This window comes from Cydia pomonella, chromosome 10 (genome assembly GCF_033807575.1).
Source record: "Cydia pomonella isolate Wapato2018A chromosome 10, ilCydPomo1, whole genome shotgun sequence".
Classification (NCBI taxonomy): Eukaryota; Metazoa; Arthropoda; class Insecta; order Lepidoptera; family Tortricidae; genus Cydia; species Cydia pomonella.
In genome coordinates this window covers 22,092,424-22,114,442 of record NC_084712.1, presented here as the reverse complement: position 1 = coordinate 22,114,442, position 22,019 = coordinate 22,092,424, and the positions used below count along the sequence as shown (strand labels likewise).

The 22,019-nt window shown below is 41.3% G+C and overlaps 1 protein-coding gene across 1 annotated transcript in view; it reads right to left on the bottom strand.

Moving 5' to 3' along the window:
- Positions 1-22,019, bottom strand: part of LOC133522432 (klaroid protein-like) — a 56,287-nt gene that overhangs the window by 22,668 nt on the left and 11,600 nt on the right. The window contains exons 3-4 of the mRNA XM_061857778.1: positions 15,311-15,417; positions 6,607-6,762 (exon numbers count right to left, since the gene is read on the bottom strand). Coding sequence (XP_061713762.1) covers positions 6,607-6,762; positions 15,311-15,417 — 263 coding nt within the window. The remainder of the gene's footprint in view (positions 1-6,606; positions 6,763-15,310; positions 15,418-22,019) is intronic.

Below are 22,019 nucleotides of genomic sequence, written 5' to 3'. Positions count from 1 at the left end.
TAGGCAACTTCCTGTCTTGGCTTTTTATCGATTCCTTGAAAAGATACTTAACTTCTTAATTAATGACTGTTGATATTAACAAATAACTGGAATTGGAATATACACTACTATGTGTTAGGTCGAAATAATAGTTCAATTGCTTGTTTGAACTGCAAACGTGAGCAATCTCGATTCTAATATTTACACAACTTAAAATGAATAGTAAGTTTTACTTGTACAGTCAGCGTCAAATACTTTGTAGCAACCACAGTAGCCAAATAGTTCGGTACACCATATATTTAGTATGGTGTACCAAACTATTTGGCCACTTTGACTGCTACAAAGTATTTGACGCTGACTGTACAAGTACTGTCCGTTGTCCACTTCTTACTGTTAGATTTTTACCGAGTTTACAGAATTTTGTTAACGTGACGCATTTTAAAATCTATACCCTTTCGGGTAATCTGGGCAGGGCAAAACACATTTCGTTTCACAATCCAAACATTTCACTTCAATTTTTTACCCCACAAGTAAAATTTTCACAACTACTCATTATAGCGTCATCTGACAATGGTACTATAGAATCCTTCAGGACCTATTAGATACCTATGTAATTCAATATGTCAAAGAACTCTCACTAAATCAATTTCAACTTCCAATTCACTACTACGGCAAAGGTTTTACAAAAACGGTCATGATTTTAGCAGTACATTTTTACAACAATAGATTTAGGAACACAGCAAGTGTCTGGTGAACATTTACAAACACTGCGACTGGTCGCGTCGCGCCGCGCCCGGCGCCGCGCTCCTTTGGCATTTTGCAGTTGCAAATATAGAAATAGAACTCATTTATTGTGCATGACGGGAAATACTGTCTGGCAGCACGTAACGGAGGATTGGCGACAGCGTTGCGAGTGCATCCTTGGTACGTTTTATAATAAGCTCGGATTTCAGCATCATGTAGGTTACAAAGATAAGAACTACATACCTACGTCGTTAAAATTATTTTACTATCGACTAGATTATGGTAACACAAAATACGACACAGTGATTTGGCTACATGATAGTATTTTGTAAATAAAGTCAATCGATCTTGATTGTCCTGAGGAACAAATGTCTATATAGGGCTCATGGCATTTAAGCAACACAAAAGTCAGAAATGAGAGTTAAAGTCTGACGCTCGCACTCGACGATTGAAACGCCTCTAACAAAATGATATTGTAATGTGACTTCACATTACATTCGTCTGTCCTAAATGTATGGACGATCAAGAAAATTGCTATTTTGATCCTGAAATATTGCGTTTATGTATATAATTGTCATACAATTTATTTTTTAATAAATGTAAGGAATCGAACGGTACCATGTTCTTTTTTTCTTTTTGAAGAAATAAAAAGTATTTTTTTGAGACTGGTGCCTTGTATTTTTTACTATCTCAATATGTTTTTTTAAATTCCACTTGTTTTTTTATATATATATATATATACTACGTCGGTGGCAAACAAGCATACGGCCCGCCTGATGGTAAGCAGTCTCTGTAGCTTATGTACACCTGCAACTCCAGAGGAGTTACATGCGTGTTGCCGACCCTAAACCCGCCCCCCCTCGTTGAGCTCTGGCAACCTTACTCACCGGCAGGAACACAACACTATGAGTAGGGAGTAGTGTTATTTGGCTGCTCTTTTCTGTAAGGTGGAGGTACTTCTCCAGTTGGGCTCTGCTGTTGGGCTCTGTTGTGCCCTACCACACAAAGCGAGATAACATTCACAATGCCCATACCTCTCTTTTGGACGTAGTTTAAGGACTTCCAATGTCCAAGGACGTACCCGGGTCCAATTTAATAATGGATGGCTAATTTTCTATTCATTTTGCTAAATTTTATTATTATATTCAACATGTGTCAAGTACCCAATTCTGTGTTTTGATATTTAAGGGAATCAACATGCCTGCTTAGTTTATTATTAGATCTTCAAAAAGTGCAATTGTTTTCGTGATATTAAAATACACACGAATTATATGGTACGACTTGTATCTATATTTTTCTTTTCGCAACTTGCGATAAACCGGGTCATTAGTTTATCAAGTATCACTTACGTATCCAATTAAAAGAACCATCAAGAATTTATTTAAAGAAACACTTAAGTATATGTTGCGTTCATAAAAAGAACATCATCCAATCTTTAAAATGTGTTATTTAGCGGTGTTGAACTTGCTTTGTTATTAAGTATCTTGAATTTCATATCATCAATGAAAGAAAGAAGTATGTTATTGTACTTTTCGTTATGTCTTTATATGGTAGAGAGGTATGACATTATACTACTGGTTTTTAAATTTTACCTCATCTCACTACTCTCACCAGTATGCGAGTGCTGGGCCCCAGTGCAGACTATTCACCACATTACACATAATTGCCCGATACGGAAATTTGTCGGAGAGGCCCTAGACGGCCTAGACCTTAACTCGCCTAATACAAACGCTGCCCAATGGGTGAAGAATTTAGATATTGTATTATAATTGATAATTAAGCGACTAAATGCCATACGAAAAATTAATATGTATAGCATGTAAAAGACCACCTCCATATTTAGATAGTAACAAGACAAGTTGGTTGTTTATTTTCTGCACAGGGATTAATGATTTTCTTGATTTTTTTTATACTACGTCGGTGGCAAACAAGCATACGGCCTGCCGGATGGTAAGCAGTTTCCGTAGCCTACGTACACCTGCAACTCCAGAGGCGTAACATGCGCGTTGCCGACCCTAACCCCACCCCCCTCGTTGAGCTCTGGCAACCTTAGGTACTCACCGGTAGGAACACAACACTATGAGTAGGGTCAAGTGTTATTTGGCTGCGGTTTTCTATAAGGTGGAGGTACTTCCCCAGTTGGGCTCTGCTCTAGATCTGGAATGACATCTGCTGTGTTGTGCCCTACCACACAAGGCGAGATGACATTCACATTGCCCATACCTCTCTTTTGGACGTAGTTTAAGGACATACCCGGTTAAAGTCTTTTTGCTTTTATAGTTCTTTCTACCCTTTTTGGTGTCATTAATATGCAATAAATTTACAAGTTACTAATATGCATACAATTGAAATGCAGTTCGAAGATCAAGAGTCAAATCTGTCAGTTGATTTTACTGTTCAACAGTCGAGATTCATACTATTTATTCCGGCATTAACTTTAAAATAACACAACTTCCCTACTTCTGAAGTCAGTTAGCAAGAAGACAAATTACACAGAATATAAACATAACACAAAACGAATAACTGTGGAACAAGATAAATCTTACATTTCGCAATATTATTTAAAAATGTATGAATAAAATGTAAAATCACTTACGTGACGGTCAGTTCAACCGTTTCGACGTCCGTTACTGTTATCACGTCCATTTTTAAAATCACACGTTATGTTATCAATAGAATGTCAATAAATATAATAAAAATAAACTCAATGTCAATTAGTAAATAATAACCATTTAAATAAACATGTCAGTTGCCAGCCAGCTGGTGAATTGATTGATTTAGCTGATGGTGGGTAGTTTGGGTGTAGAAAAGTACCCGTTAAATTAAACAGAAAATGTCATCCTCAAACTTTTTAGTTAAGAAAGTATCTACAGCATCTTTTATTTGGTTAATTATTTATATTATATTTTATGCTAGTTTTGAGTTTTAGAATTTATATAATAAGTCACTGATGAGTGTAATTAAAAAAAAGTTACCTGCGCATCTTGAATTTGAAAACTATTCCAATATTTGTTCCGATTATATATTATGAAATGTAGTCGGATAAATAAGTAACAAGTACACACAATACCGTTGTAAATGCTACACTACCATGAATACTTATAGGCAGGAAAAAGCTAATTCGTTTTATTCATTATCAAAAACAGGAAAAATCTATTTCTGTCGGCCTTGAGTGTGCTCTAGAAATCTTTTTAAATGTGTATGAATTTCACGATGGAGATTTTAATGCACTTTGCGTGTTGACAATTATGAGATATTTTAGGGATTACTGGAGTTAGTGTTTTACGTCACCGCCTCCTCTGACTATGGCATAGTTGAAGGCCATGGAGTAATAATACACCGCGGGCCAGGCGCAAATTTCATCAATCATCGCCTCCAGGTTGATACTTTGTCACAAGATAGTTTATATACTGTTTTTTTTTTATTAGCCTATTTGTGTGTCCCACTGCTGGGCAAAGGCCTCCCCTCTAGCTTTCCAATCCTCCCTGTGCTGAGCAAGGTCCCGCCAGTCCCGCTGAAACGCATCCAAGTCGTCCCGCCATCTCTTTCTCGGTCTGCCTCTATACTGCACTATTCTGGTTATATACTGTTACGAATAAAAAAAACATGTAAAAATAACCGCCTAACTATTTTATACCCGCAAAGTATGCGTATTCCGTAAGGCGTTTATTGAAATTTGTTTCATGATTTTGATATCACTATCATAACAAGTTATGACGCGTATTTTTTACATGTTCATGCAACCAGCTGACGGGCTTTCCACCGCGATAAACCGGCTGGCGATTTTTTAAATTCAGAGTCACATTTCAACAATCTTCTGACAAAGCTACAATCGGGACACGAAGACTAAATTTATTAACTTTTTTACGTTTTCGGCTGTTATTCCTCAACCCACCAACGGAGCGGCAGCTGACGTCCACGAGGATTCATTACACATCGCTCTTAACCACTTTACGAGTTTTCACGCGGAAGGAATGGAAATCTGATCCTGGCTCGCGGAACAGATTCTATTTGGCCCTGAAATAGTGTCGCTACGAGTAGCATACATATGGCAATAATGTGCGTCCGTCATATATAGTTGAATATAATATCAGTACCGGTCATGTCAACTCCCAATTTCATAATATTGTTTATTGGAACGCTATACAATCCTTAGTTCTTTTTTAGGGTTCTGTACCCAATGCGTAAAACGGGACCCTGTTACTTAGACTCCGATCTCATGAATCATGATAATTTGTCAGTTGAAATTTTCACATATGATGTATTTCTGTTGCCGCCATAACAACAAATACTAAAAAGTACGGAACCCTCGGTGGGCGAGTCCGACTCGCACTAGTTCGGTTTTTTGATGCAAATGTTTTATTCTATTCAAAAATCTTTCTTGCATCTTTGACAATCTTTTTTGGCATTTTTGTGGTAAATTTGTTTAGAATTGTGGAATATTTTCTTCTTGTTTACATCGGTGACATTCAATGACTTTCAATGTCTGTTGCCAAAGAGCCAGTAAAATAAATTAGTGCCACTGAAAATCCGCAACATAGCGAAAGCCAAATAAAACCTTGTCATAGTGTAATTTTATTTGACTCGGAGAGTCTGTGCCTTGGTCTTGGTTGAATGGCGTAATTAGTTATTATAACGTAATTAGAATATATATGACGTAATTAGAAGGGAAATGGCACTAGCCACTTATATATATAGGTTTGTACGTGGAAAGGTCTGTAGCACAGAGTTAGTAGCGACGTTCGAACTGACGTACTTTATTGTTCCGAAAATGAATTTGCAAAAGTTACATTGTTTGTGTTGTTATTCTTAGTTATAGTATAGGTATCAGTGGCGGATCGTTCAAAGAACTCGATTCCCACCGGCTTGTCTGATATCAGCCCATTGAGTAAAATAAATAAATAAATAAATAAATATTATAGGACATTATTACACAAATTGACTAAGTCCCACAGTAAGCTCAATAAGGCTTGTGTTGAGGGTACTTAGACAACGATATATATAATATATAAATATTTATAAATACTTAAATACATAGAAAACACCCATGACTCAGGAACAAATATCCATGCTCATCACACGAATAAATGCCCTTACCAGGATTTGAACCCGGGACCATCGGCTTCGTAGGCAGGGTCACTACCCACTAGGCCAAACTGGTCGTCAAAACAGTACTTTAACGATCGGTTCATGGAGAACAGGAAAGCAAATTTAGCTACGGGTTACCTACGAATATTTGTGACGCGCCGCCTCTGATAGGTATACCTAGTTAGTATTTTTTATATAAGTACCTGCCTCTATCGCATTGGGAAACTGTACAGGTAGCTGTAAGATTTATTAAATAAATAAAAATAGTGCGAAGATACTCTCTTTTGCTTCTTATGTTCATAGTATTTTCGATGGGCAACTGTAGAACATTACGGCCCAAAGAATAGAACTTCCTGGATTCCACGGGCGTTAGTAATGAACTTTAAAGTGCCGTCACAATAGATCACTGCTTGGTCGATGTGGCTCTCAAAGACTGCGGGCCTTTACCAGCACACCAATAATAATAATAACTATGGAACCTTAAGGCGGTCTTCACATTGGATGCGGATTCGCAGGCCGCTCCGGTGTGCGAGCGGGACGTCGCTTTATAACAGCATAGCGCTGTCAAGCTCATACACCGGAGCGACGTGCGAATCCGCACCAGTGTGATAATCCGTAACCGTGAACCATGCTCTTGGGCGATTAATTTTGTTTATACTCACTTCTAGTACTTGCCGGCCATCTTGTACAGGCGGAAAGGCAGGTGCTTCCGGTTGGGGTCGCGGTCCAGGAGGCAGGTGGGGTCCGCTAGGGCCCGCTCGGAGCTGTCCTTGTAACAACGATAGGATGACTCACTTCCAGTACTCGCCGGCCATCTTGTACAGGCGGTAGGGCAGGTGCTCGCGGTTTGGGTCGCGGTCCAGGAGGCAGGTGGCGTCTGCTAGGGCCTGCTCGGCGAACGAGCTGTCCGTGGAACACGCGCTGTGCGCCGGGCTGCTGAAACGCGTTGATCTGTGGGATAATAAATCGATTTAGTACAAGGATCGAGATTGGAAACATTGATATTGTCAAAGAGAATTTAAAATAGAGGTGGATCATGAAAGAAAACTTTGTGGCCACAATAAGTTTACTGCCATCTTTCGACACATGATTAAAACTTTTAGAACGCCATTTGACTTTGATCCTTATCCTTTCACTGATATGTGTTTAATTTGTTAAATATCAAAAAGTGGCGCCATCTAATAGATCAAAGGCCAAAGTTATGGCGGCATCGTTTCGCGCGATGGCGCCCCAACCTTTGGGTTTGCCCGGTAGTGTGATTCAAGCTTGATAGTCTAGTTTCCCCTCTGAGTTGGAAGTTCAGATATGTGGTCAGATGGCAGTCGTTTCTTTTTTTATGATATAGGAGGCAAACGAGCAGACGGAATACCTGAAGGTAAGCGATTACCGCCGCCCATGGACACCCACAACACCAGAATAGTAAGATGGGAGTACGCTCTTTTTATTATTATTATTATTATTTATTTATTTCATTAAACAATACACGATTGTGTTTGAAATTATATAACACAGAACAATAACAATAAAGACAAAGTTTATACAGAGTAACTATTACACTATATCTATGTCAAAGACTAGGACAAGTACAAAAATATCCAATTTAAATAACAAAAACAGGTCACAAGTAAGAATTAACATATTAATATTCAGATTTAAGCATGCACAAATTACACTAGATTTATATGTATAATTACTTAAATTCTAATGAAACCTACAAATTTACATAATCACTTAATATTAACATAAAGTGTAAATGTTGCTATGGCATGTCAATCAATTGCACTAGTCATAAATTCCTCTACTGAATACAGGCACTGGTTTAGCAGGATTTTTTTAAGTTTATTGCCAAATATGTATGAATTTGCTACAGCCTTTAGGTCCAACGGCAACTTATTGAAAAGAGTTATTCCCTGATATGTTTCAGCTTGTTTCACAACTTTTAGTCGAGTGACAATAGAATTAGGCAAGTTTTTACGTCTTGTGGCCAGTCTTAGATCCCTTTCCACAGGAGATTCGATTTCATATAATTGTTTTACCAGGTTTTTGAGTACTACAAGAATGTAGAGACTTGGAACAGTCAGGATTTTGAAATTTTTAAAATATTCTTTGCATGAGATCCACTGAGGAACTTTTGCCATAGTTCTAATTGCACGTTTTTGCAATATAAAAACAGACTGTACATTACATTTTAGACTATTGCCCCATTGCTTAATACTGTAACGTATTTTTGATTCAATTAACGCAAAGTATACCAGTTTAAGTTGACACAACATCAGTTCATCTCTTAGACTTCTGAGTGCATAGCATGCTGAGCTAAGTGAGGCAGTCAACGAAGACGTCTCTTCTTTCCAGCTCAGCCTTGAGTCTATATGTACACCAAGAAATTTTACTAATTCTACTTGGTCAATCGTAGTACCTTCAAGATTAATGCTCAGCGAATCGTTATTTCTTGCTGTGGTGCGAAAAAGTAGTGCATTTGTTTTTTTGCAATTGAGCCTGAGACTATTAACTTTGAACCATGTGCTGAATAATTCAAGAGCTTTGTTAACCCTCTCACACAGTTCCATAATTTTGTCAGCAAATATCAAAGCATTTGTGTCATCAGCAAACACAACTAGCTGAATACATGGCAAGGAGTTGTACATATATTGTATCATATCGTTTGTGAATAAAATAAACAGGATTGGGCCTAGTATAGATCCCTGAGGAACGCCCTTATACACCGGAGCAGTTCTTGATTTAACACTTTTTTCAGTAAAATCTAGCAACCACTTAATTTCTACAAACTGCTTCCTGTTACTGAGATAGGATCGAAGAAGAGATAGCATTTTGCCCCTTACGCCATAGTGCTGCAATTTGAGTAAGAGTATGCTATGATTCACTGTGTCAAACGCTGAGCTGAGGTCCAAGAAGAGACCCGCGACTTTCTTTTTATCATTTAACTGTTCAGTAACATCTTTAATTAAGGTGCTTATGGCTTCGTTAGTACCCTTACTTTTTTGGTACCCATACTGACGAGTATTCAAAATATTGTATTTACATAGGTGTCTTACAAGCCTATCTTTTATTAATCTCTCCAATAGCTTCGATAGAGTAGGCAAGAGAGATATTGGCCTATAGTTATTAGGATCCGACTTTGAACCCTTCTTGTGGTCTTTGAACTTTTCTTGAAGGTCGCATCGGTTCGGAAATACAGGCCACATTGCGCGGGATAAGGATAATAAAGCGCACCCCGGGAAACATACAAGAAATTGTTAGATGGAACAGAGTGGGTTAGTTCGTGGAAAAGTACTTTTTTTTTTTATTACGAAAAGGTAAGCATTTGACCACAATCTCACCTGATGGAAAGTGCCGATGTAGTCTAGGATGGAACATGCTTACCTAAAAGATGTCTATTCACTCTCGATTTAAAAAGGTCCAAGTTATAGTGGACTGGGAATAGATTTGCAGGAAGTGAATTCCACTCCTTAGCCGTTCGCATGATAAAACTGGTTTTTTTTTTTTTTTTTATTAAAAACTGATCGGCGATTGGCTCTAGTCACACCTGATGGAAAGTGAAGACAGGGCCTAAGATGGAGCTCACCGATTCAGTAGTAGCCTATTCACTCTTGCTTTAAAGATTAGATGCGATTTTTTATTAGATTGGATGCGTAGCGTTTAGTGCGAATCAGTGGTAAAGTAACGACGTAAGGGTGAAACGCAAGTCCGCGTCTAGTCCCATGGTGGCAGAACGGAGATGGGGGGATAAGATTATGTAATCCCATCGCACACTCCCCGAAATGTATCCTGTAGAATACCGATAAACAGGCTACCTTTCTACGGTGTTCTAGGCTCTGCAGTCTAGCCTCTACCAATCTCGCATCCCCAATAAGCTTCCTAGCGCGTTTGTCTATAGAATCTAGGGTGGCTAGCTGATACTTGGCGGATCCATCCCAAAGGTGACTTGTCAAACAAATGAGCATACACGTGTGGTGTGGTGAACTCGTGATCTTCGTGAATCGGTCTCGTCATAATCTACCGTATCTAAGAGCATTTAGGGAGGAGTCACCTTTAAGAGCCTGCCGAAAACCTTGAACAATTGTGCATACTTTTGTACGGACTGACGTTTATCTGACACGCCATGTCAGCTTTACGCCCGCAAAAATCGGCAGATAGTTTTTAGGGTTCCGTACCCAAAGGGTAAAACGGGACCCTATTACTAAGACTCCGCTGTCCGTCCGTCCGTCTGTCACCAGGCTGTATCTCATGAACCGTGATAGCTAGACAGTTGAAATTTTCACAGATGATGTATTTCTGTTGCCGCTATAACAACAAATACTAAAAAGTTATACGACGTTGGTGGCAAACAAGCATACGGCCCGTCTGATGGTAAACGGTTACCGTAGCCTATAGACGCCTGCAACCCCAGAGGCGTTACATACGCGTCATCGACCCTAACACCCCGCACCCTCGCTGAGCTCTGGCAACCTTACTCACCGGCAGGAACACAACACTATGACTAGGGTATAGGTACTTCCCCAGTTGGGCTCTGTTCTAGATCTGGAATGACATCCGCTGTGCTGTGCCCTACCACACTAAGCGAGATGACATTTACAGTGTCCATACCTCTCTTTTGGACGTAGTTTAAGGACATACCCGGGTCCAGTTTTGTACAGAAAATGACAGACATGGCGTCTCCGGTCTAAATGCTTCAAAACCTATATTTATGACGAAGTACAAACAAAATAAAAACATTTTCTAGCAAGAAAAAACAGTTTTTATCTTACAAAAATAAAATGTTGAACGTTTTTGACCTTGGAGTTTGTAATTATTATGAATTAGACGGCACATGAGTTGCGGCATTCATAAATATGACAGCCGGTGTAACCGCCACGACCTATTACTACGGTTTACGTCACAAATTGCACCGTAAATATATTCGTAGGGAAAAAATTGGCATCGAGCCAGCGTGTGTTGTGTTAGTATTAAACAACAACTTTCAAACAGTATCTCAAGACACCATAACGTCACGTACGCACTTGCGTTTGTAAGTTGTAACCGCTATAGGAAAGTCCGGTGAAAGCTAATTGTAGATGGCGCTATTCTAGATTGCATACGATGAGAGAGATAGAATATGAATAGTTCATTTACTAAACGGAAAACCATATACATAGGTACAGTACAGCAAGATGGGATTCAGTGGGGTTGGCACCTGTCAAAAGTTTTTATAGATGGCGCAGGTGTAGGTTTTACCTGTTTCTAGTTTTGTTCTAAGAGATTTGGCGGCCATGAAAAAAAAATTGTCACTATTCGTAAGATTCACAGATAAAACCTAAATACTTTGAGCGGCCATCTCCTTTTGCTTCCTAGTCCTAGGTATTCGCGCGCAAACCGAGTGGACGCCTGGACGCTCGAGCGAGCGGCGCGTGCGGTGCAAACGTATGTAAGCCCCAGTGCGCTGCTCTAACCCCTTGAAAGCTCGATGCCACGCTGCACGCCCCGTCGTATGCGCTCCTCTGGACAATCGTCACTCGTCACGTCACTGTCGCCGTGTATCAAGTAGATGTACTATACAGGCTGTTTATTTAGTCACCTGCCATAATTTACGGGGTGAAAATATGTATAGGTCACACTGAGCAACTTTTCCTATGGACCTACGCTACCCTGAAATCGCGAAAATAAATTGGCTGTTTCATACATTGTCTGGCCTTGACATTTTCTATGGGAGAGCAAAATTTTTTTTTTTTTTTTTTTTTTTTTTTTTTTTTTTTTTTTTTTTTCGCTATTTCAGGGTTGGTCTTATAGGGGGCGCTAGGTCGGGTAACCTCCACGAGGGTCTGGGTCATTCCAATTTCTGTTGATCCTCGCGGATCCGCAGTCAAGGGAATGGCTTATGGCTGGTGCGCCCTGGGGGCAACGGTAAGTGATTTCATGCGTGGGATTGCTTACTGGTGCTGCCAATAACCCGACACCCGGGAACATCCCGGGAGGGGCGGGGGTAGGATGCTCTTGGCGTGTCTCTATGATCTCCTAGGCTATACCGGACAGGGCTACCCAAACCGGGCAGGCGAAGAGGGAGGGACATTACCAGGAGCAGGGAGGGGGGGGGGACGGGTTTACCTGCTTTCGGTGTCGAAACCGGGTGGACAGGCCCTAGCCACCGTCCCAAAACTCGTTATCCCAAATGATAAGGTGTTGTTGTCATGTCTAGCAGCCTTTGATGGGACCGAGGACCTTGCCTTGGTCGGCCGGGTCGAGAGGAGTTAACCTCAATAAAAAATCCACAACCCCCCGCATGGCGGTTCACCGTGCTGGGGTGCTCTTTTTAGAGCGGCTGGGGTGCTCATCAGCTACTGGTGGCCAAACCTGTGAAACCGCCCGACCTCACAGAGTATATAGGGCCACAGCTTGGGTACGGGGATCTCTGCCCCTGTGGAGTTTTTGTTCTCCCCTTCTCGTGGGATTTACATGGCAAATTTGACTGAAAAACCAAACTTTAAAAATGGCCCTTCTAAGGGCCAACCTAAAAACGGCCCTTTTCAGGGCCAAACAAAAGACGGCTCTTCTCAGAGTCTACCGGAGCGGGATGACAGAGACGATGGAGAAGGGTTACTGGTGAAGGACTCACATATCACCAAGAATGCCGGAATACGCTCGAGCTTGGGCATCTTGAGATTGAAGGGTGGCGGATCGCCGTCGCGTGATTCTAAGGGACGGTTTACTCGTCGATCGGCACCTAAAATATCGAAGGAGGCAACGGTTGTTGAGGGGGAAACCCCGGTTCCAGGTGGGAATAATGGAGGGGATGGTAGGGAGCGGATCAAAAGTGGGGGTAATAAGTGTTCTGGGGGAGTGGGGACCGATATGAGGTCCCAAAGGGATGGAAGTTCAGAGGAATATAGTAGGGGGTACTTTGGGAGGGAGAATCCCTCCTCCACCCCTACTATGGAGAAGTATCGGGAGGAATTTGGCGTGGAGGAGGACCTCTCAGAGATGTCTACTGACGACGGAGCCAGTCTCAAGGAGGCTGATGGAGCGGGTAGACTGAGCGGGAAAAGAGAAAGGGAGAATAGGGGAAGAAGGGAAAAAAGGGGAAGAGAGAACTCAGATAGCGTAGATGAGGTTCCGGTGCGCAAATCTTGCACTCCCCGCCGTAGCAGTCAAGAGGTGTTCAAAACTCCTGGCGATCGCATTAAGGCCCATGCACAGGGCATTATGGACGATGCGGCCAGGAGCAAAAACCTCAAGGGCGAGACATGGGGTAGTATTAACTCTGCGTGCAAAAGGTTAATGAACATCGCAGAGTCGCTCGAGGAGTCAGAGGTTGTCCGATCACTTAAAGCGGACAACCAAAGGTTACGAAGGGAGTTGGAGAATCTCCGCCTAGAAACCGAGGCGCTCCACAAGGCTGTTAATCAGATGAAGGAGCCTACGACAGAGAGGGAAGACACCACGAATGCCCTCCTTCAAGAATTGGGCACTCTTATGGACGCTCGCCTAGGAAATTTCGCGCGCGAAATGTTCGTGTCCCTAGGAAGGATGGTTGATGCCCGCCTGGAAAGGGTGGAGGGACGCTTACCACCTGAGCCCATCCTCCGACCACCGTTGGCATCCGATAGGAGGAGGATGCCCCTGGACCCAGAAGTGACGGAACACCAAGCTGACGAGACTAGCGCCCCAAGGCCGACAAAGAGAAGTAGGGGGACATCTCAGTCGGTCTCCCGGATTGCGTCCAGCCAATCACCAGGAGGGGCGCCCCGAGTGACAGAAAGGCCCCAGTTGCAGCCGCCACCAACGCCGGCTGGGCAGATCCAAACCAGACCTGTACCGGAACCAAGGGCCAAAAAATCCCAACCGGTGGCCCCTGCTACCAGGGCAAGGAGAAAGGCTCGTCCGAGCATACCGCCGCCTCCGCCGCCTGCACCCCCGCAGGAAAGATGGACCACGGTGGTCAAGAAGAGCAAGGGCAAGGGCAAGGGTCCTATCCCTCCCCAGCCCCAACAGCAGCAGACTATGACCAGGGGTAAAGCCCCAAAAAAAAGGATGGCCCCAAAACTTGTGGCTCCAACTATGGCGGCGGTCGTTGTGGCTCTTAAGCCTGACGCTACAACCGATTACAGGTCGGTTATGGAAAAGGCCACCACGCTACAATTGGCGGAACTTGGGGTTGACTACCTCAAGGTGCGCAAGACGGCCACAGGGGCGCGAATAATTGAGGTCCCCGGAGCGCAGAGCAGCCAGGCGGCCGACAATCTGGCAGACCGGCTCCGGGCTTTAGTAGGCGACGTGGCTGAAGTGTACCGGCCACTCAAAAAGGGCGAAATTAAGATTTCCGGGTTTGACGAGTCCGTCACCCCGGAGATCCTACAAAGGGAGGTTGCCGTCAGAGGCAATTGCCATAAAGATCAGGTGACGGTTGGGGCACTTAGAATGGCGGCCAATGGGTCTGGCTCAGTCATTCTACGCTGCCCACTAGCAGCGGCTAAAGCGGTCGCAACGGCTGGACGCATTATGCTCGGGTGGTCAGCGGCGCGTGTAGAGGCTATGGAACAGCTACCCCTACGTTGTTACCGCTGCATGGGGGCGGGACATACGAGGCCTTTGTGCCCGTCTTCGGTGGTAAGAGGAGACTGGTGCTACAGGTGTAGCAAACCAGGCCACATAAGGAAAGACTGCACGGCGCTGGCCCCGTGGTGTGCTGTATGCCACCATGCTGGACTAAAGGCCGGACATGTGATGGGTGGGCATGCTTGCAACCCCCCACCAGTTAGAGGGAAGGAGGCCCTCACGGCTGGTCCCGCAGCTGCCGTTGCGGCCACCCCGAGTGTGCCTGAACATGAGATGGATCGACAGCCGATGGAAACGTAGTGCCCTTAAACAGGTCGAGAAACGGGAGCGCGAGGAGTACCTCGAGTGCGCTTCCGAGCCGGTGCAGATAATTCGGAGGGTGGCGCGGGCGGTTTGCCAGTGTGAACCGTGCCATGCCCCAGTAGGGCAGCGGGTAGGGGACCCGCACAACGTGGCCCTACATGGGAGGGGGGAGACTCAGTTATGCGTTTGCTGACTCTCCCCGAACTGGACTTAAGTCCCGGTTCAACGGGACTGCCGGGGCGGTGCAGAGGTGACGTGCTTGCGAGCCCACTGCACCTCCCTTAACGGCATGGACGGAAACGCCGCAGGGGAAGTTAGTGGGTATTCTCCTCCACCCCCCTCTGAATAGCAGAGGGGGAAAAGGAAGGAGCGAGTCCCACATACCACCCCCCAATGGGCCTCCCCAGCCCGGGGTGAGATGCGTAAAAGCATTTACCCCTGCGTCAACAAAAAAAAAAAAAAAAGGGTTGGTCTTATAGTAAAAGTTGCTCAGTATGATTTATATATTCAGCCCGTAAATTATTGCAGGTGACTAAATAAACAATAATTGTATTAGTACCTACTAATAACTAATAACATACGTGTTAACTGACCATCGGAACACTTTGCAGTAAGCGTTACGAATTGTCAATGACAGGGTGGTACTTACCGGTCGGCGGTGACATTGGCGGCGTGGATGGGACTGAGCGTGAGGTCCGCCAGCGTCTGGTACCGGCTGGTGGTGGACACTCGTTCATATTGGCTGTTCACCTCGTTCTGTCGACAAAAACACTAAATTAAACAACTGTTCTATACCGATGTAAAATTAACCGTTGAGTTTCTAGTGCTATATACGAGAGAATAATTATCATACAATTAACGATCTCTCTCTGCTTAATTCAAGAGACCGTGTAGTGGGATATGCGTAAGCTGTCTAAGATGCGTCAAATTAAAAAATCCGTTGGGCGAGACGTGTTGAATAAGGAACTTGCGAATGCAAAAGCCGTAGGAACAGAGTTAAATGATCGCTGGGCCACTGCTAGTTAGTTAATGCAAAGATGAATAATTGACCGTAGCGTTAGCGAAGGTCCCCGTTTTGACTCGAGCAAACTGCTTTCGTACGTCCGGATGTCCTTCACTACAGGTCGCAATTCTCAACCGATTCTTGTGAAATGTTGTGACCAGATTCTATGATTAAATATATTATTTGTCGATCCAGTTTTCGGAATTTTTTGCATTAAGGATTTTTTTATTATGAAGCGTCAATAGCGTCTATGGCGCTTAACACCATTGTGAGTTCACTGGGATAACGACTCAACGAACTAACAAGGAAAGGTACCCAACTGTCCGGTTCCGATTTGATTTATGTTTATATATGTTATAGAGTAGTCTAAAATAACGGACACGTATTTCACGTGCTCATTATTTTTTCCTGCTCTCAAACATATACTCAAACCAGCTATTAACCAGCAAGTTTCTTGAGCATCACTTTCTATAGGAGTTACAAGATTTAGTATTTTTTTTGTACTCTGGAGGACAATTTCTCCCAATAGGTTGAGTTTGGGCAGCTAAAAAAATACGTGTCCGTTATTTTAGACTACTCTATAACATATATAAATATAAATTAAATCGGCACCGGCCAGTTGGGTATCTTTCCTTGTAAATATTGCAGATCCCGGACACATTCGTCACTTTTTCACTTTTACATTTTCTAAGCTTAACGCGAAATCTTCAGCTCATAGAGCCCATAGTAGATATTTTTTGCAAGGTTACACAAAAAAATACGCTTCGGTGATATAGTGGAATAGGTACCTACAGTTTATTACCCAATCCGCTCAAAAATAACTGCCTATCTGAGACGAGTTTAGTCACAGAACCATAAAAATTTATCTAAGGCCTTGTTTGCACATTGATTAATGTTAAGTTCATTAGACACAAGTAGAACATTAAACTCGCATTAAACACTAATCAAAGAGGCCCTAACGTATTTTGTGTCCTTCGCCGTGCCAGATACATATTATTGCAGGTCTACCATCTTCGAATCTACCAAGTCGTTTGACGAAAACCGCCTCGCGACATTAGACGTAAAACGCCAACTACGCAAGGATAGACCTAAGCCCTCCTACGTGTATACATACAACGCGGCCGGTCAACTATACTGTTGGGAATGTGAAAGGGTGTTTAAGAGCAAGTTTGGCCTGGCCAGCCACATAAGAGCTCATAAGAGGAAAAAACCCTTGATTGCTGAGGTCGCCGTCATCGAAATCGATGTGGAGGACTATATATATATTGCAGGTTACTGTTCCTTGTGGACAAAATAAACGAATAATCAATTTAAGTTCTAACTACTTCGAGCTGTTCATAAGGATACACAAGAATTCCAACAAAATAAGAGATGCTTTCCAGATAGATTTTCGTAGATTGACACGCCTGTTGCTATCTCTATTGCACGCGCGTAATTATATTGCTGTCAAACTCGCACAGTGACATTAACAACAGGCATCATGGGCGGGACAGCAATATAATTGTGCGCGTGCAATAGAGATAGCAACATGCGGGTCAATGTACGGAAATCTATCTGAAAAGCGTCTGCATGCTTTACAAAAAATAATTTAATGTTATTATACTAGAAGCCCACGCCCACCGAACGTCAGAGCCATTGTAATAACCTGGGGTCGTTACCACAGCTTATCATAAATCAGTCTAATCCAATTTGGGTGAAAATGGGTGCATTCAACCTACACATAACGTGACATAATGATTTTACGTTCTCACGTATAGTGAAATTAGTGAACCTTTTTGAATTCTGGGTCAAATTGTACAGTCAGCTGCAAATGTTTTTAAAAGTGATGAATGTTACGTCCAGCAAGTCCCATATTGGGATAATTAACTAGGGATTTAAATCTTCTCGGGCAGTGGTATAGGGAGCCGGTGTAGCTTTATTGGATGTTCATAAGCGCATTGCAATATGCCTACTTGAAAAATATTACTCTCTTTAAGAGATGAACTTATTTGTCGAAATATAAATCATAAATGTTATAATGTTGAATTAGATTTCTACAATCATTTTTTATACCACGACGGTAGCAAACAAGCATACGGCCCGCCCGATGGTAAGCAGTCACCGCAGCCTATGGACGCCTGCAACGCCAGAGGTGTTACATGCGCGTATTTCTAGCGGAAGTAACGAACTCAGGCCTCTAAGTAAAATATCTGCGGCATCGGTAATGCACAAAGCTTATACCAAAATGAAATTAACTGTTTAATCCAATTTGAGGATCAAATTACATTCTGAAGCGAGCGAGTAGCGTTAACAGTGTAAAATAGGATGCAGGCAATAAACTTAACGGTAATTTGCTTCCGGATATACTTAAAAAGCGTACGTGAAGGGCCTTAAGAGTTACAAATCAATTAGGAATAGCATCACCCACAAGTAAGGAACTGATCAACATCATTCGATATAAATGTATTTTGACAGACCGTTTGGTAAATCGACCCTTAGATAATCTCTCTTGGTTTGTCAATTGTCGGCTTGGAGGACTGCTTTGACAACTGGAGACGCCTTGCCTGAACTTTTCTGTACAAAACAGTCTGCAGAATTTGCGGGGGAGGGGCACGTCTACTGTATGGGTCTTTGTACGTAACGTATGCCATGTCAGATAAACTTCGGACCATACAATACATATGACCATTGGCCCAGGTTTTTGACAGAGGGCTTAGCTCTTAAAGGCGACTTCAGTTGTTAAATCCTCCAAGATTGTCGGATTATATAAAACTTACAAGCCAAACAAATACAAGTTTAATCCTCTTAATCGGATTATTTGGAAGCTGAATACGACATTTTAATAAAGATGCTGGAGACAGGCAACGTTTATATAAGATTTTTTTTTTTTTTTATTATTTATTTATTTGGAGTTCCAACAGCTGTGACATTAACATAGAAAAAATATAGTAGATACAGGAAGCCATAGGAACTCACAGGTAGTGACATAATACTAAACTAAGATTACGCACTATTGCAACCACATATGTGAACAAAGCGAATACAAATGATACCTAATAAGGATAATGTAGAAGTTCAAAATACTAATTATCTTAGTAACATAATGAGGTCTACGGTAAAAGTATAAATAATAAATCATATCGATAAAGTATTATAATACCGAATGGAATATTGCGATTGCTCAGATGATTTCGAACTCTTTTCTCTGTGACTAATAAGCATTACATTACATATACATAATTTGCAGTGTTCTCTCACCGATTGAAGTGCTCTCACGGCGAAGTGATCGCACCAACCAAGTAGCCCAAACTTCTTGCTACCGGTCATCGCCATGGCCTTGCTCCGAGCATGACATCATAGTGGCTCGCGAATTCAGTGTTAATTGAAGCGTGCTGCACAGAGCACTGACTCATGCATTGATTGTGGGGCCATAGGAACGGAGAACGGCGTTGGGTCTATAGTTACAGCGTGTTGGTACAAACGGTGTAAAGAATATACTTGACCAGCTAAAATTACCAAATATCAGCACGATGTACAGTTGTGTGCAATATAATAGCAATACATAAGAAAATGTAAATTAAGGGAAAACTATAACTTTAGATCAATAATATTGTATCTTTTTATATCATTATTCTGCATTACTTGATATTGTTTCAAAATTAACTGTAACCTTTACTTGAATGATATTGGAAGTAAAAAAAAATTAAAATCGGCTGTTTTTACTAAGTTGCGGAAATTCCTATAAAAACGTAAAACCCTACGAAAAAAATACAATTGTGTACTATAATTGTAATTTAGAATCTTTCCTATTATTTTCAATCAAAGCTTTACATCTAAACCCAAGTCATCCAGAAAAAAATAAACTTTTCTATAAGACGGTCTTCATCACAGAGTGTACTGCTATTATATTGCACACAACTGTAAAGTAGGGTTCAATAGAAATGGCAAATAATTGAAATAAATGTGACAGATTTTGTTAGCATTTGACATATAACCTAACCTTTTGATAACCTGTCTGGCCTAGTGGGTAGTGAGCCGATAAGGGCAATTCCTGGTAAGGGCATTTATTTGTGTGAAGAGCACGGATATTTGTTCCTGAGTCATGGGTGTTTTGTATATTATAATCTTTTCCTACTCCTCTACTGTTATCTGTCATTTATGCATTCATTAACACGAATATAAGAACATACATAAAAGATTTCAAGAAAAGTCTATATTGTCTATTCCTCATAAAAGCTCTTGTGCTTTTATAAGCTATAATGTTACTGCGATTAATGTCTACCAACCTAACAAAACCAAAACGAATACAGTTTTAAATTAAGTGCATTGATGCCAACTTACAAAATATTAATTTGGTTGCATAGTAAAAATAATTACTTCATAAGTCAGAAACACGCATGTGACATCCGTAATATAGCAACACCCATAGACTACGAAGACCGCTTAGCGTTGCTTGTTAGTAGGCTACGGTGGCCAAAATTGAGAAAAAACTGTCCAAAAAATTAATTTAGCAAGTAGCAAGTACCAGGGCCTCATGAGTTACGAGGAGGTGTCGCCGACCGGCCGGCCGCGTAACAAGGTATGCTCGCGCGTCTTGGCTATATACTTTTGCTGTAATTTGTTTACCAAAATTAAGATTTATTTTTGTTGACTCGTAGGTAGGGATTGCAAACCGGATTGATTTTCAATCCGGCCGGATCCGGCCGGATTTTGGCCATAACCCGGCCGGATCCGGCCGGACCGGATCCGGTTTGGTATAGGGATATTAAAGTTAATTAAATGACATATTTTTCTAGTTTTTTGCGTAATACGTAGTCCTAAATCTATAATTTGAAGTTAATAAATAACTTCTTAATAACAATAAAATAGAACTTAGTAGTAAAAAGTGTGACACTGTCAATATCACTTTAAAAACAAAATATAAAATCGGTCATTTATTATATTTAACCATTCACAAGTGTTTTCGTAACTGTTCTTTGATTGAATTCTTTGTAACGTGTAAAAAATATTATCCATTCTAGTAAGAAAATAAGAAATTTTACTATTAACCAAAATGATATTAAATTTGCCCTCATTTTTTTGCCCGAGAAAGTAGTAGACTGTATGATTTAAAAAAATTAACTTTTTCTTAATTTATAGAAAATAATATCAGACAAATTATAGGGAATGGAACACGACACGACAATCTCATGCGAAAAATAATAGAGTGTAGGATTGAAATCCATCGCGGAAAGGAACTCCCTAAGAAAAATTACATGGATCAAATAAAGAATTGGTTAGACGTTAGCATGTACCAGGAGATGAAGGAAATTGCATAAGATTGGATGAAATTGTAAATACAAAAGTTCTCTCTTAAATTTGAATAGAAATATATATATATAATCGGAGTAAACTAAAGATTATCAATGTTATCATATATTCATTCACACATATAACACATATTATTACCCAACTCTAGTCGATTGAGTACCGCCGACTTAATCCTGCTCATTGTTTACTTTCAATATCCTATCACAACATTATGACACAACATTAACCTTCTCTTGAGCATAAATTACAAATTCCTTCCAAGGCATCTCCATCCTTTAATTTTTCCTTCTATTACAATATTTCTGTAATCGTCATATCGTGTCACCAACATGAAAGGCATCTTCTGTTCCCAGTCATCGTCATAATAAATATATTTTTATTTAACTAAATTTTAATAAAATCTTTCGTTTTTTGCTCTGTTAAACTTCATACCTCTCATTCGTCGCCTTTTCCTCGTCTAAAACGCACAGTGCGTGCTGTATATAGGCGTTTTTTTATTTTACCGGATCCGGTCCGGATCCGGTGATTTTAGACCGGATCCGGTAGCTCCTGAAAAGTGCCGGATCCGGCCGGATTACCGGATCCGCCGGACCGGATTGCAATCCCTACTCGTAGGAAAAATTTTGTATGCAACGTTGTATAAGTAGGTCAAAAAATTCTCGTGGCGTATTCCTTTACAATGTTCGCCTACGCCTTCGGCTCCGGCTCACATTGTAACTCACGCCACTCGCCTTTTTTGACCCTTCTTATACAACTGTTGCATAAAATACTATTGCGTAAGTATCCACAACACAAGGCTTATTAAAGCTTACTGTGGGACTTAGTTAATTTGTGTAATAATGTCCTAAAATATTTGTTTATTTATTTATAACCTATAAGTATTTGGCAGGGTGCCGTATGCTTGGTTGCCTTTTTATTGAAATATTAATTAAATTATTTATTTAAAACAAAACTTTTTGTCTTTTCTTCGTAATTTCGCACTTTTTGTGGACAATCATCAGTTTATATACTTAAATATCAATTACTAGTTAAAATATATGTTAATTGAACTATCCATCCATCCATC